The sequence below is a fragment of the Corylus avellana genome, chromosome 3, assembly GCF_965113065.1.
Source record: "Corylus avellana chromosome 3, dhCorAvel1.hap1.2, whole genome shotgun sequence".
Lineage (NCBI taxonomy): Eukaryota > Viridiplantae > Streptophyta > Magnoliopsida > Fagales > Betulaceae > Corylus > Corylus avellana.
In genome coordinates this window covers 625,263-642,260 of record NC_142492.1, presented here as the reverse complement: position 1 = coordinate 642,260, position 16,998 = coordinate 625,263, and the positions used below count along the sequence as shown (strand labels likewise).

General features: G+C 35.9%; 2 protein-coding genes across 2 annotated transcripts; both read right to left on the bottom strand.

The window, feature by feature from the left end:
- Positions 1 to 90: 90 nt before the first annotated feature.
- Positions 91 to 1,038, bottom strand: LOC132174614 (uncharacterized). Its single transcript, XM_059586246.2, has one exon. It carries the CDS (start codon positions 1,027 to 1,029, stop codon positions 91 to 93), a length of 939 nt encoding a protein of 312 aa, XP_059442229.2. The 5' UTR covers positions 1,030 to 1,038.
- Positions 1,039 to 1,999: 961 nt separating this feature from the next.
- On the bottom strand, positions 2,000 to 11,014 carry KP1 (kinesin-like protein 1). Its single transcript, XM_088514633.1, has 18 exons — positions 10,709 to 11,014; positions 10,283 to 10,483; positions 8,648 to 8,811; positions 8,344 to 8,487; positions 7,784 to 8,143; positions 7,364 to 7,432; positions 7,003 to 7,227; positions 6,698 to 6,779; positions 6,191 to 6,286; positions 5,921 to 6,100; positions 5,680 to 5,786; positions 5,010 to 5,188; positions 4,700 to 4,864; positions 4,343 to 4,596; positions 4,104 to 4,267; positions 3,818 to 4,012; positions 2,818 to 3,629; positions 2,000 to 2,524 (listed from the first exon to the last, which is right to left on the bottom strand). Exons 2-18 carry the CDS (start codon positions 10,431 to 10,433, stop codon positions 2,374 to 2,376), a joined length of 3,498 nt encoding a protein of 1,165 aa, XP_088370759.1. The 5' UTR covers positions 10,434 to 10,483; positions 10,709 to 11,014; the 3' UTR covers positions 2,000 to 2,373.
- Positions 11,015 to 16,998: the final 5,984 nt, after the last annotated feature.

The following is a 16,998-nucleotide window of genomic DNA, read 5'->3' as shown; positions in this document are numbered from 1 at the left end:
AATAAATTAAAAAAAATAATAATTATTTATTCAATACTTTTACAGCATAGTATAATAATATAATGTTTTAGATGAGTCTCTTGCTATTAATTACTGATGATCAGTTCTCCAGGCATATAAAAAATGGCAGAACTCTGGGGTTGATGGGCATCCTTGTGATGAGGCAGAGCCATATATACTGCCACCTTCATTTTCATCATCAGGATCATCATCATCAAGATCATCATCTGATGCACATTCTGGTGTGCCCGTCTTGAAGATGAAGAGGCCAGGCCGGCCTGACCCGGGTTTTCCGTGCAACCAATCATGCACATCCCACAAAATTTGTACAGGCAAATTGTTCACCATTGCCGTCTCATTTCCTCTAAATCTCCAGTTCAAGTTCATAACTCGAATCAAAACTGTGCTGTCAATGCTAATCCACATCTCAGGATCACCGGGCCCGGCGCCGGGGAGAGAAGTTTCAATGAAAATGTAATGTTCTTTACCACCATCAGCCAACATGGCTCTGGTGCAAAACGATCTTTTTCCATACACATGCTCTTTCTTGTACAACAAGATAGCATCTTCTAAGGATGGTCTTGTTCTGGTTCTTTGAAAAGCTTCGTTTTTTAAGTCCCCTAGCAATAAAACCACCTCTTCATCGGAGACCATGGCAACATAATAATCAGAGCAGGGTTCCGGGGAGCTGGAGAATTTTGCCTGTCGAAAATCCCAGAAAATGCCTACTAGTTTCCCATCTAACTCGAAGGATTTCAGACCCTTTCTACCCCAAAATTGCCAAGCCCTTATATCAACCTTGCAAGTGTGTTTATTTTCATCAGAAGGGTTTTCCACGGTGATGCTAAGGGAATGGTTGATGAGATTTTTGCACCATGTCACTGTTACATTGCGCAGAAATTCTGCTACTTTTGCTTGGTAGACAAAGGTGATTGAGGTCTGAGGGGCTACTTTATTTGTCGTCTGATATTGATCAGATGCTTTCTCCTCAGATGGTGGTTTTGGATTGGAAAATTGTGCAGCACCCATAATATAATTAGACACTGTTAAGGCCTTTTTCCAAGTCAGTTTTGATTGAACCTGCAACTGTGATGTTGAGACATGGACTGACATTTCAAATTCTTTGATCCCCATAAGTCAGTTTTCCTGCTAATCATTAGCCAAATCCATATAAACTTAATTTGATGCTACCTCCAATAGATGAACCCCAAACGCTTACCTTGAAATATTAGGCCACAGACATGAGATGAAAGATACTAAATTTCATATTACCTGGGGTTAGTAAAGCTGAGATTGCCCTTATGAATTGAAGCCAATCAAATTCTTGAAGATTGAACACGAAAAAGTATGTTTACAGAAGATATATATGAAGGAACCCACCTTACCAAATTTGCTGGCATCAAGTTGATTGGGAAGAAGCCTCAAACTAATCACAGATTGAAAAACTGCCAAAATGTTGAAACATTAGGAGGCAGGTATTGGAAAAACTGACATGAAAAAGTTAGTTTTGAGTAACAACATATATGCTGAGGCTGTCAATGAGGTGTCCAGAGCCAAAAAAAAATCCTTCTTTCTTAATATTTTTTTCTATAAATAGATTAGTGTCTCTCAGCATTAAAATTAGTGCCATGCATTAAGGTTATGTTGCTAACTTTGGTGTTTCTAGAACCACCTTCTGCATTTTCTTCGAACTAATTTTAGTGACTACAACACTAGCAAAATGCTGGTTAGAAATAAAAATGTTAGGCTTCAGCTTTAGCCCTAGCTAAAATTAGCTATACTCATAACTACAAAAATAAATTTTATAATCAAAAGTACTAAAAGTTGAAGCCTGGATGAGGTGGTTATATGCTGCTTTGGATATTTGAATGCCCTTTGACTAAGCGTTTGTTTCTTCTTTCTTCAATTTTTTTTTAATCCAGCTTTTGGAAGCATGGTTTTCATGCTAGCTAACTTGCAAATTATCTGAAGTAGTTGAAAGATCGAATTCATAAAACTTTTCCCTAAATGGAACTTACATAATAAAATCATCTGCTGTGAAGTTTTTGACAATTATAGGATGAGCAGGACATATGTGATCAAAAGTTTACATATAGCATCAAAAGCTGCTTTAGGTATGGACACTCAAAAACACAAAGTATTATAGCCAGAAAATACAAAGATAATTTAAATTTGAATTACAGAGAAATATGTCCAAAATATTTATCAGGGAAAAGAGAAGGATTCCACCATAATACTCTCCAGAACATCATCGGAGTCCCCGTAGAAGAAGTATGCAATTTGGAAGGCCAACACTAATAGTAGTCACTGTACAATATTTGAAAGAAAAAAAAATTAGTGGCAATAAAATCATTGCTTTATGTTGTGAGATCCTCAAGGTAGAATCATAAATTTCCCGCGAGGTGTGGAGCGACTCCTTCTAAACTCAGGCATTGATGCGTTGGGGCCTTCCTTTGGAAAGCGAACTAGACCATTTGGAACCTTGTTGTCAAGTTTCCCAGCCAGTAAGGGTTCCACTAGTCCTCTGCATTTAATAAAGAATGCACATTTATTGACAATAACCACATGAACTTACTCCACAAGGATCCTCTCAATTTCAAGCCATTTCATAGTAATGATTTAATGCTGCATCTAACGGTGTAAATGATGTCACATCATTTAAATTTTCCGAATGAAATGCTAACCGTTAAATACAACAACATTAAATCCTGACTATGAAATGACTCTTCTTCATTGCACTTGAAATTGAGAGGATCCTATTCCAAATCTACCAATCTTCAAATAGCTGTAGAAAGAGAAAATCTTCATCATTCATACCTTGGTTCAAGATTTTGGGAGATCCGTGGGAAGTTCTGTTGAGGCTTTTTCACCTTTAGAGCACCATGCACTGGTGACCCAACAAGGCCTTGCTCATTTTCTGGCTCGGGGAATTCACTCTTTCGAGGCGCTTCCTCCATCTTTTCACCTGCAATGTGCATGTCAGAGAACAATGTTGTTGCCATCTCAGACTTCTGAGTCTTAGCTGGCAGCTGATTATGCTTTGCCTTGACCTTGCTCTCAGCCTTGCTTTTCCTAATGCCACCTTGCCTTACATTAAGAGCTTGCTTAAACTGCTCCTCTTCATGTTCTGGGTAAACTTTCTTGGTGCTTATCTTCTGGAGGCTGTAGTATGCATCAGAAATATTATCATGTTTAGCTGGCTCTTGTGAACCTACATGTACCCTTGAATTGCTATCTGTTGAAGGGATCATTGGCATTGTAGCAACAGACTTATTAACAGAAAATCTAGCAGGAAACGGCTCTTGTGAACCTATATGTACCCTTGAATTGCTATCTGTTGAAGGGATCATTGGCATTGCGGCAACAGACTTATTAACAGAAACTCTAGCAGGAAATGGTACTTTTGCAATAGGTTGGTTGTCAGTTGTGTCAGCTTTGACCCTGCTCCTTATGACAGACCCTCTATCAGTGGACATTGATCTCCTAACAGGAGGGGACGGTGACCTTGGCTTTCCAGAGATCACTAATCTTTCTTCAGCTAGAAAAGGTATCTTTTGTGTGATCTCCTTGTCTGCAAATGCAGAGGGAAATCTTGACCTCCTCTGCTTTCCGGAAGAACAACTTCTAGCCTGAAACCAAATTTCATCACAAGTGAGATTATCCATTTCTTTTCACATTCCTAAGAAGCTTCCAAGCATTTTTTCACTCAAATTGCAGTAGCGTAAAACCAAAAAAAAAAAAAAAAAAAAAAAAAAAAAAAAAAAAACAAACCTATTAACATGTTTTATCACACATACTCCTGACTGCTGTTACTTACCTCTAAGTTTCTTGTATCGTCAATGGGTCGCTGGCAAGTTTCAGGCTTCAGGCTGTTACTGATACCACTCCTTGGCATTCGAAAAGGTGAAACCGGTCTTGGTTTTTGGGACTCTATTGTGCTTCGAGTATTCCCAGCTTTCAATTGCTCAAGTTCAGTTGCCTTCCTCTCCAATGCCAGTTGAAGGTTCGATATCTATATAAGATAGAAGGAATTTGAAAGCTTTCATGAAAAGAAAAATAAGTCAAAAAAGTAGAATTTCAGAGGAGAATTATGAAAAACAAACCTCTTCTTTGAGATCTCGGATTTCTCCAGTTTCTTTATTAGACCGGGCAGCCCCAAGTTCTATGGAGGCGACCCTCTCAGCAAACTTGAGTGTGCTAATTGTCTCCCCAAGAGCATTAAGTTCAGGATTTATATGTACAAACATCAATGTCTTTGCCTGCCCACCTATTTCAGACGAAAAATGATAAGAACGATGGAGGCAACAAAGATATTAGGAGGAAATTGTGATTGACATGTTACCTAGAGAATCTTGCAATACTTGAGTAAGCTTGCTATTCCTATAAGGAATATGTGTACTCTTTTGTGCAAGAGCAGAGATGACATCTCCAAGTGCAGAAAGTGATCTATTTATATGTTGGGCCTCCTTCAGCCTCTCACCAACAGCTTCAGATTTATCCACTCTTTCACTTCCAGCCAAATCCACTAGATGGAGGCAACCCCTAAGAATGGAATTAGAAACTAACTCTTTTCCATGGACATGAACAGTTAAAACACTGCAGAAGGAAGGCCATACCCAAAAACCATTAGTAAAATAATTGGTAGTAACATTAATAATACCAAAAAGAATCATAAACTTCAAGAAAAGAAGCCATCTACCTATGTGAACGGCTACTCCTCTCATTTAGAGCTGTAGCACCCACAGCACGATTCCTTTGGCCAATTCTCATCAAGTCAAGAACATCTTGAGTGCATGTAACCCGAATCAAACTTGCATCGGGTACATTAAGGCCATTCAATTGAGAGTTATTTCGTATATCTAATGTGCATGGAGTTAAGGTACTGAAGTAACAATACGGTATATAAATTTATCAAATCCTAGATTAAAATTCAAACTCAGATGGACAAAATACACAGGAAGGCTTATTATGTTATCTAAATAGCAGCATGTAAATCTTGTAAAGGATATCTTCTGTTAGAGCCATCACTGACTAATAGATCCCTCACTTGTTCATTGTATATTTCAATCATCTGGACTCCAACTTGATATTTTATGATATCCTCCCTCGCCTTTGATATTTGAAACAAGTCACGAAGTGCTCGATAGTTTACACCCCATGTCTCCTCAGAGGTCAAATCTGGGCCACTCTATGAAAAGGATAGACAAATATTGTTATTTAGGTCATATAAATCAATTTTAAGACAACAATTATTTGTTGATTGCTCAATATATTTTTCCTTCTATTTTCATCAAATTTAGATTAATAATCTGGTTAACATTGATGGCTAGAGAAGATTTCAGGTTCATGAAAGAGAATGTTTTCCCTTGTGCAACAAAGAGCTAAAAAAACACCAAAAAGAACAAGCCATGCAATTAAAAATTTGAAAGTTTGTAAATCCAAGAAGGAACCCATCATTATTCACAGGCCAAGTTGCTTAGAAAAAGAAAAACTAACTGGAAATTGAGGACCATATCAAACAAAGTCCAGGTTGCTTATATGATGATTGTATGATATGCAATTATGAGAATGGGAAAAACTTTGTTACCCAAAGTGGTAGGTACATATTTATAGAATATGTATGAGATACCATTTGAATGGTGAAATCTACTGATCACAGACACATATGTGGTGTATTACCATTGTGTAGGTCTTCCCTGAGCCAGTCTGTCCGTATGCAAAGATACAACCATTAAAACCATCTAGAACAGACCTGATCAATGGTTGAGTATCAGCATATATTTGCTCTGCATATAGGAATAATAACAAATCATCATGATTAATCTTCAAAAAAAATATCACGAATATACAAACTATACACAAATGGATTACATTCACTCATATGTAGCTGATGCTAAAAGCAGATTAAACCAAAACATACCTTGTGTGACATTTGTTCCATATACTTTGTTGAATGCAAATACTCGTCTTGCATCTTTGCCCTGCTTAAAGGGATTGTAAATCATGATATTTCCATTTTCTCCTATGTGGTCTACAGTAGAATGCCCATTTGATTGCCCAGGTAAGAAGGGCCTAACTCTACAATAAACCCTAATGGTTCCTGTAAGAAACCAATTTCATTCGCTAAGCTCCACATCTGATAAAACATATAAATGATCAAGTTGACGATTAAAAAGCTTCAGATGGATACCTTTGAGGTCTTGGACTTGATTGTAAAGTACGCGGTTTTCTTCTAGAATCTTGTGATAGGAAGAGGAGGCTACTTCAAGGCCCTTAAAATGATTCTCTGAGGCAACAAAAAATGTAATTTTACACAAGTCTTCATAGATAAACATAATACAATTAATTGAAACCTTTATGTTCAACCACAAGAATATTTTCAAAGAAGATTGTTAGAATATTAATTAAATGAACAAATTCACAATTTCTTATCAGCTTAAACTTTTAGGAGAATTGGTGATTTAACATGGTATCAAAGCAAAAGTCTTGAGTTTGAACCTTGTCTCCGTAATTCACCTTTCATTTCAATTAAATATTCTATGTGTTGGGCATCGCTTATTGACAGAGAATTTAAGCCCACACGTAGGCAGGAAGGGTGTTAGAACATTAATGAATGAATAAATTCCCCATTTTCTATCAATTTAAACTTTTAAGAGAATTGGTTATTCAAGAAAGATCAAGTCTCTTGGTTTCTCACCAAGCCTACTAAGTTCTTTCTCCCAGGCTGAGTGGACCTGTTTCACCTCTGATTTTGCCTCTTGAAAAGATAATTTTAGCTCCTAAAACATCCAAGACAGTACATATTAGTACACATGCAATATATGGAAGGAAATGTCAAAAATTAAATTTGCAGTTGGCCTAGCAAGAAATGTGAGAATAAATATCCAAGGGAGAACAGTATTTTAGAATTCTGTTACCAAGAAAATTCAATATAAGCTAGACACTTTTTTAAGGAAAAACCGCTTGAAACAGTGCAAAAGGAGTAATAAGTTCTATTAATACCTCAAGCTGTTTCTGTTGAAAATCAATCAGTTCTGCATGGTCTGCAGAAAGATTGACATTATGCCGAGTACCATTGCGTTTCCCACCACAAACACAGAATCTTGATAAATCACTTGACAGCAAATTAGTTCTTTGATTAAGATAGAGTGAAATGGCTGTTATAAATTCATGCTTTGAGAAGGAGCCAGCATCGCTTTTCAATATTTTCTTCAAAAACAATCCAAGCTGTAGAAAATAGTGCAAAGTAAATTATAGAATACATAGTGTTAAAAGGACAGTACTCATATTGGAAAATCAATTATATGGCAGTACTTCTAAATAGAGTACTAAAAAGACACATAATGGCACTCCAAACCCTTACCTGAGTGCCTTGGGAAACAAGCAGCGCCGAGAAATCCTTGACTACTTTACTGAGCAAAGTATCAATAACCTACAAATTTTCACCATATAATCAATTCAGATTCCCCATAAAACAAAAGAATCTCCATTTATGGGTTAAATGAAAAAGATTAATGGAATTTTGTAATCACAACCTCATATCTAATCCTTACCACGAAACTAGACATTATACGCATATGGGGCCTAAGATAAATATTTTTGCTGATAGAAATTGGTACTTGTATATGCCATATCATATACGTACAAAAAAATTTAGTGTTCAATCTTATATCCTCAATGTTTGTGTGGTACAGGAAATTAATAAAGGAGTATGTCTGGAGAAATCCAAATAATGACTGGCAATGGTGCAATTGTACAACAAAATGGAAAGAGTCTTACCTACCATTGCATTCAAAGGGAAGTCTTCAATCCCATCAGTCTCTTTGAGGTAAGCCTGTAGAAGTCCAAGTCCAAAATGATCGAAGAGGAAAGTCAGAGCATTAGCAGTTCTGGATTCTTCAATTGAGACTTCACTAGAAAGATGGAGAAATTCTAACAGCTGTTCATATGTTGATGAATCGGATTCATCCACCGACTCATCAGCACTTTCACTGCTAAGTATGGAGGATGGAGATCCCTTTGGAAGGGATGTGATCCTCACAGTGCCTCCATACCTCCAAACCCCAACTCCACCAGCTAGCTTCCACTCGTAATACCCTTTCAGACACAGAATGCAGTCCACAACTTTACTTGATGAGCCCCCCTGAAAATCCCAAGTTACTCAAATTCATTGCTAGCAAAGGCAGTCTCTCAATATCAAATCACAAACTGATGTGACTTTGAACATAATGAAGTAATGCAGGTTGAAATTTATATGGTTTTATAGTACTTCATATTGTTAAAAGGTTGCAACCAATATGCATGTTTAATAGCAAATGCAGGACTTGAAGGAGAAACAAAAACCTTTTCCAAATCGGATGCTTCAAATGTCAAGAGCTGCATTTCTTTAACAGCCTCCAAGAAATTCCTCATGTTCTCAAAATACTGAATTGCAGACTGTGCTGCTCCCTCCGTGGACTGAACGGCAATTACTGGATTTTCCACCACCTATATGAATTTCATAGAAGTAACAAAAACCCATCTCAATACAAAAAGAATGCTTCACATGTGGAAACATGATGGAAATAGTTAGAAAGAAAAGAAAAGAAGGAAATTTAGCATTGTATTGCTTGTGATGGAAGATGAGCATGAAGCACAAGAATATAACCTTGAGAACAGCGCCGGGATTGACTTTGTTGAGGACATTGCAGAGAATGAGGCCATTGCGGAGTGCAAGGCAGAACTCTTCCTCGGAGGCTTCTTTGGGCAGGCTTGCTGATGCGCCGTGGTCCATCTGACGCAGCCATTCTGCTGCTTTGTACCTCCTTGAAGCTGAAACACACGCACACACCAACACTTAACAAACTCTCAAGCACATACTCAAGCTTGGCTGCTACATCCATTGACAAACATGCAATGAATAAGATGCATGTTAGAAAAAAATATTGATCTTAATTCAACTCAAAAGTTAGCTTAAGAGTTGAGGTTTCTCCTAACCCTCATAAATGGCACATCTCCTTAATACTCAAGCAATGTGAGACTTCCAACATCCATGGCATATCCAAACTGGTCGTAAGAGTTTTCTTCAACTTAATCTATAATATTTTGGGTAGTATGTTTGAAATATTTTTAATATTTATTTAAAAAAAAATTAAAATGCCTCTAAATTCTACGGTTCTTTATGTGTTGCACCACCCCAAAATTAATCTTTACTCCAATTATTCTTCATCTTTTGTACTCTATTTCACCTACTACATTTTTGTTTAATAAATAGACCATATAACATACTAGTATAATCAAATTATTTAATAAAGAAATAATGTTTTCGGGCATTGCTTTTCTCAGCAGTGAACAATACTCTATAAACTTTACTATTTTACCACTATAGGACAGAGGCAGAGTAAATTGTCAAATCAGCTCAGCCATGACCCATGAGTAAAACAAATATCGAATCCTTTTATTTTTATTTTGTTGTGGATTCAACTTTGGGCACGAAGTCCTAAACTGTGCTTTAACCTCAATTGGTGAGCCACAATCATATCCCATTGCTGCAAATCTACATGAAATTCCAAACAGAGTATAACCTAATAAATGCGATTGTGCAGTAAAATATGTATCCCAAACAGAGTATAACCTAATAAATCATGTCACCTTTAATCATCTACCCACAAAAGTTGAGACCCTACCTCTCATTAGTTGCCATGTTTGTTTCACTGTACCAAGAATATGGTCCGTGCTCTAAGGAAGGAGGCCTAATTAATCCGATTGTCCCCCAAACAAATTCTTATTTGGGCCTTCTTTCGGCTACTGTACAAAAACTAGTGAAATTATGGACCCACATTATTTTTTACACCATTAGATTGCCCGCATTTGGCGCAACATTATGATGTTTTCCATAATCTTTAAATTTTATCTTTCCCCCCCTAGTGTTTTGATTATTATGGGACCAACCAACCCACCCACCCTCTCTTTGGCAAAAGAAAAAGGCAAAGTTTATAACCCTCCAAAAGATTAGACAAATGTTTTTATTTAAATTCTTAGTTATCATTTCTTATTAAAATACATGATAATTTTTGCATGTATTTTTATTTAAAAAATATATGTTAATTTTATAAATTGAATTAAAATAATATCTTTCAATATCTTAAGAAATTGTTCAAGTATATATATAAACTCAAATCTCTAGAAGATTTTTTTTTTTTTTTAATTTTTTAATTTTTATATGAAGTGGCTAGAAGGATTCTCGTAAGCATAGAAGAACTAGGAAGAATGGTGGAAGTAGTGGTTGTAGAATAGCTAGTACCTGCTTCTCCGGCTTTTCTTTGAGCTAATTCATGGTCGTTGATAATCTCCTCAGTGTATGAAGCCTCATTGTTAGGAACCAAAGCCTTTAATCCTCGTAAGTTCTTGCAAGGAGACATTGAAATTGAATGGGAGTCGGTTTCTTGTGGCATCTTTGTCTTCACTCCCTCCCTATGAGGAATATGTTAAACAATGTTGTTTACTGCAAAACAAGCACAGAATTGGACAAGAAGTTCAGTCAATGGAACTGTTTATGAACAAGAATTACATCAACCACAGCTAAAACCTCCTTAAACCTCTAAAACAACAACATTACTGAGGTGATGAAAGACAGAACAGTACAATGTTTCTGCAAACAAGAAGATTGAAGCAAGAGTAGCAAATTCAAGATATATATTTTTAAGTGCAGCCATTTCTGTGACTTTACCTCTGAAGGGTGTTGATGATCCAGTTCCAGGAAAAATCCTGGAAAAAAAACAGAGCAGGACACTGAGTTGCAGATTTGCAGTTGAAGTTGTGGTTTTAGAACTAGCTAGGTAACTAGATCCGATCTGCACCCAGAAATGGAAGGTGAAGCAAGGTTCTCGTGTGTTGTGAATGAGCATTCAAATTTACAATAGGCTTATTAAATGCTCTAGCCTCCAATTTGAATGGAAAAGATAGAGAGACAGAGACAGAGACAGAGACACGCCAGAGACCCTGATGGGTGAAATTGAAACTTTGGTATCTTGGCCTGGCCTTCCCGGACCCAAATAAAATATTACAAAGGACATGCCACAGTGCATTAACGGAGTCTACTAAGGATGTTCAAATAGGTGTGTGACAATTTGTTTTTATTCTCGAGATGAATTACGATTACAAGAATATATAAGTTAATTATAATTTGATTTATTTAATTAAATAGTTTAGACTTTTCAACTCTATTTAACTAATTTTAAATTGGGTTAATGTATGGTTTGTGAGTTTTCTTTTTTCTATTCAAAAAAACAGGTAAAGGATACCAACTATGACTATTCTACTTTAGCGTGACTATAGTACTTATCCGCTAGGAGCTTAAGAACTGTAGGCACTCCCTTAAGTCCGACTAAGTCATAACCTGACTCAGTCCCACCAGGACATCAATAAAAATTAAAGTAATTTACACTAATCAAACATAAAGATTTTCATTGCGGGATTCAATCCCACACTCTAGTGTTTACCTAACTACTTGAAATTTTTTTTCGAATTATATCAAAATTGTTAACTATTAATATCGTGTGTTGAGTTTGGATCGTATTAAGACATAAATATAAGATTTATAGTTAACTATAATTAGACCCATTTGTTTAAACAGATCAAACTCATTAACTCTAACTCATTAATTTTGTATTGAATTCTAATGAAATTCGTAAATCATGACAAAAGTTACGACTTGTGTTTGATTGTTGAGGAAATGTAAAAGAGCATTTCTCAATGTAAAATAATAGTAGACGGAGTTAGAAGTAATCTGGTCAATGGTTAGGGTGGGTTTGACTTGGGGTGGACCTTCCACGTGGAAAATCAAGTGAATGCCAAGTGTGGTCTACTGTGGGACCCTTGGATCGTTGGACTGGACGGCAGGATCTGGCCAAAATGATAGCATAGCATAAGGTGCTTTATAAAGCTTTGGACTATGATGCTTTGTGGCCCCATTTAATGTTAACGGTGTTTGCCAAACAATGTGGCCCTATGATCTATATTGGCATGCTATATCTACTCGCTCATGATGGCGAAGATGATGGATTGTGACCGTCCATTAATGTGATTCCTCACTAAGTCTTTTTGGTGATTTTGATGGTCAGACTATCTTCCTGCATATTTTCTAATTCTATGTAAGTCCCAAGACGTCTCTTAAATCTTAGCCCTTAAAAATCCTTAAGTCCTAAAATTGGATCTATTGAGATTAGGGCAGGTGTCTTTCAATTCTAGCATCAACACATGTTTAAATCGGCTCAAAATTGATGTACCTTTTAAAATTATAATTAAATAATAATTTTAAAAGTCATTAATTTTAAGATAACACAGAAAGATATGAGTCTTCTTTCTAACATTATTTAATATTTAAGCTTCTTTCGTTCATGTTTTATGTTTTATAGCCATATGGTCATATAAACCGACTTAAACCTCCAAAATTTATTATTTCAACATCAAAATGGCCATTATTTTCTCGCTGTAAAATTTCAAAAAAGGTGAACTAGAAAAAAGGTACAAATATATATATTTTTATTTTTTTAAAAAAAATTTCTATTTGTAATCCCTCTTCTGATCAATAGAATATAAAGTAAAATTGAGATGATCCATTTCATAGTCTATATTAATTAGAATTTACATTGTTAGAAATTAGAGATAGAAAACGAAGAACATAGATAACTACAAAACAAAAAAAAACAAAAAACAAAAAAAACCTTGTACAAATTGTTTGTATTTCTTGATGTTTGATCGATTATTTATACACAAACAAAAAATTGAGAGACAACTGTGATTATTCATTCAATACATAAAAGTCACACGACATAATCCTAAACCCTAAACACCAGGATCATTCTCTATGTCAAGTTAAGATCCTGCCTCTTATGTGAGTAATAAGACACACACACACAACAAAAAAAAAAAAAAGGTTCCTGTATTTTTCACCCACTGATCACATCCTAGTGTTTGGTGAAGAAGAAGAAGAAAAAGCAGCTGGTGGGTGGGAAATTAATGGCAGTACATTAACCTGAGAAAATTAAAAGTAACATGGGACTCTCACTCTTTTTCTTTTCCTTTTCAACTTTTTGCTGGCCATTTTCCTCACAGACAAACATGAATCCTAAAATCACCTATTTGACCATGTGTCAAGCAGATGGAGCGAGTTTTTGATGCTTCTTGCTAGTGGGTGTGGCCGGGTCAAATCGAAGACATGGAATAAAGGCAAAAATGAAAGTATCCGTTGGGTTTTTTGAAATGAACAAGAGCGAAAGTCCAATGATATATATATTTATATTTTCGAACGTTGGATCCCCCCCACCCCCCCCTACATTTAAATGATGGCAGAGATAAGCTTTTTCATGTCTTTTTTACATTCTGTACCCCATTTCATGGACCACTTAATAGAAGCTTCTGCCTTTCTCTTTCTCTGTCAAATTATAGTCTCTAATTGCTTTATTAATTAGCTTTTGTTTTGGTTGATTAAAGTTGTGTTGGAGGAGACTTGTATTATAAGCATGTAGTACCTGGTCAAATGTGTTACAGTTGGAGATAGAAATAGAATCTGTCTGGTAAACACCACATACAGTAGGGCCTTTTCTTTTTTTTCCCATGATGTTTTTGTATAAATTTTTAGCATATCATATATAATTTCCTCATTTTAAATTATAGTTTAAATAAATTACATGATAATAATGTGTATGTTTTACCATGAGATCAAGACACTGACGATCAGAGACAAAATCAGGAGGAAACCCTCGGGGCATAACTTTTGGTATGATATATAATTAATCTATTTATATTAAGCGCATTACATTAAATTATATTAAGCAACACTCAATGGTAATTGATTTAGCATATCATGCTCCTTTATTTTCCCATTAACTTGTAGTTTATATCTTAAAAGATTACATTAAAAAAATCACCTAAAACGAAGAACTGTTCCCAGTTATAGCTTTTAAAATTTGTGGCCTCAAAATTATCTTTTTCTATTTAGGAATGTAATTATCGCCTTGACTAGCTCCACACCTGTCGGTTTTAGGTGTGGTCCAATGGCAAAGGTTAAGTTAGGTGTGGTCCTTGTGGAGGGGGTCATCATGGGATCGAACTACGGGAGGGGGCCATGCAACGTTGGTTATTCCATGACTTTTGGTATTTGTTGCCTGATGCAAATAAGACTTCAGTGGGACTGGGATCAAGCTATAATTGAAGCCCCCTAAGGGAGTGCTTGTGGCCTCCTTTATTGTCTAGACCCTCTGAATTAGGGCTGGGTATTGGTGAATTTGGTGCCGAAAATGAGGTTTTTGCCCCTCGTCACTGCCAAAGTCAGGAATATCACTGACTTTTTTTCGACTCAGGTGGATTTTCAATCTTTGCTACCACCACCAATGGCGGACAATAGGCCAACTTTCATTTCAAATCAAGCAATCTGCAAAACAACAAGGCTTATTGCTTCACAATTTGCATATTTGCAAAGTAGGGAACAAAAAATAACTACAAAGTTAGAAGAAAAAAAAAAGAAAAAGTGTGACTGCTGTGTTGAAACTTCAATTTTAGATTCATAGAGAGGAATGTTTTGGCTTGCATTTGAGAAATAAGAAAGTCGAATAGATGTAGGGTTTATATATTGAGAAAGCGATGAATATATACACGACTAAAACTACACCGTTTTTGGTTGGTACAAATTGATGTCGTTTGAATAAATAATCTTAAAACATTTTTTGTATTTTGCTGTTAGGTTGGGTCCAAAAAACCTACATTTCAAAATCATATTTGCCTACCGGCCACCTACAGTCAGTGGCGGCCAAAATGCACAGCTTCCTCAAGACATTGGTTTCCCCCGAATAGAGGCTACTATAGTTAGGCCATGTAGGGTCTCATAAATAATGGTTTCTCTCCCCTCTCAAAAAACACTTTTTCTTGCGCTTGCTTCTATATTTTCTAAAACAATTTATCAAAGCGTAGAATAAGACTTAACAAGTCATAAAATCACAGTTAACACATTGTAAGAAAAATAATGCCTTTTGATGGCAAAATTGTTTTCTTTAAATTCCTATATATATTCTTATAAACTCGACCTTGATCCTATTAATTTTATTTTAACCTAAAATATAGCACACAAAAGATCCCACTAGGCACTAGTGAGTCACTCAACTTGTTATGTTGTTGCAGCATAGGAAATAATGTCTTCTGCTTCTTTCGCCAAATGACCAATAGTGCTTTGACCATAGGCTTGAGGCAATGGAAAAGGGTCTAAACATTGCAAAAGATGCAACGAGTGAGCGATAACTAATTACCTTTGTTGACGGAAAGATTATATGCCGTGCATGAGAAGACATGATTATCTGGTCCCATGCATCATTCACGCATGCTACTCCTTGCTCAGAGTGGGCGACGGCCGTAGTTCTTGAGCAATCTAGTTATCATGCAAGGAGAGCATTTGCAAAAGGCCGTAATTGCGGGCGAATGCTAACCGTAATTATTAACTATTCGGATTTAAGGATGTAGATAACGGTTTTAGGATCTGCATTTGCATTCCCTAATATATGTATAGATCATGGAGTGTTTGTATTTTATTTATTATTTTTTAATTAGAATGTGAAATAGATATGGATTTCATCTAAAACATTAGGGCTTTAAAAAAAAACACTAAAACCATGTCCAAATTATTTTCAAAATAGTTTAAGATATGCCTTAATAGAAACCCAAAGAAGACCCAAATGACCCATCCATCATATGCGGATAACGAATAATAACCACAATAACCTTACAAATGCGGATACATATACTTAAAAGTGATAACCGCATCCACATTTACAATCCAAATATGATAGTGACAGTGTCGACCCTTTTTAATGCGTTTTGTTGACTTGAATAGATCGAGATTACTTGACTGAATTAGTTGGGATTGGCTGCTTGGATCAATCTGTTTGATTAGATCTCAGACCGTTCAAATACTTGTTTAGATCTGAGTGAGCTTTATTGAAGTCCTCCCTCATTAGCGATACAAGAAGGCTGCAATTTCAACAGTGAATTGCAGCTAATACCAACCCGACTTGAATGCAACTATGCAGTGTAAGGAGCCCATCCATGCAAATCCATTTGCCCCCCTTTGCTTTTATTTGGTTATCTTGTCACCTACAGGCTACAAGAACACTCGGTCCTCAATAATTTATAAATTTTCAGTGAGCTTAATTTGTTAAACCAATTAAGCAGGTGTCAGTGGCCAAGATCAATAGCGGCATAACCCATGCTTCAGATGATCAACTTGGGCCGTGAAGCCTTTTGTGTAGGCCCAATACTAGACTCATTCTCCCCTACCGGGTTACCAGTTTCCATGCGGCCCAATAACAAAATTAAAAAAAAAAAAAAAACGCTTTTTGTTTTTCCGGTGGGAGAGGGGGGAACTGGGGAAGTCCACACATGACACAACGGTGTTATTTTTCTCGTTTAAAACCTTTCAAAATAATCAGCAAAAAAATATCTAGTACAGAGCCAAAAAAAATATCAGCAAGTGCAAGGTAACTGACACCGACAAACTGTACACTAAGCGGCTCCCTTTGCCTTTGATCATTATCCAAACCGTTTCGTGGTCCTCTTTTTGTCTCCGCTCTCTAATCCAAGTCACAATTTTGAGTAGGTATGTTTGGGTTAATTTACGGGTCAACCCCAATTCGACCTATTTAGTTATATAGGTTAAATTTTTTTGTTTTTAAAACAAGTCATTTAAATTAGTGAGTGATGCGACCCACTTGCTTTGACTTTTTTTTCCGTGTATATATTAATTTAAATGTAGGAATAAAAAATAAAAATAAAAACTAATTTTTATAAATTTTAAAAATAAATTTATATGAATTTCAATCCTTTAGAGTTTTGTTTTTTAATTGTCATGTTTTTTTAATAGTAAGAACAAAGTTTGAATAAATTTTATTAAAAACTCATGTGCATCTCACATGTTATTAAAAAATGGACATTTGTCACTTTTATAGATTATGTTGAAATAAATTCTTTTAA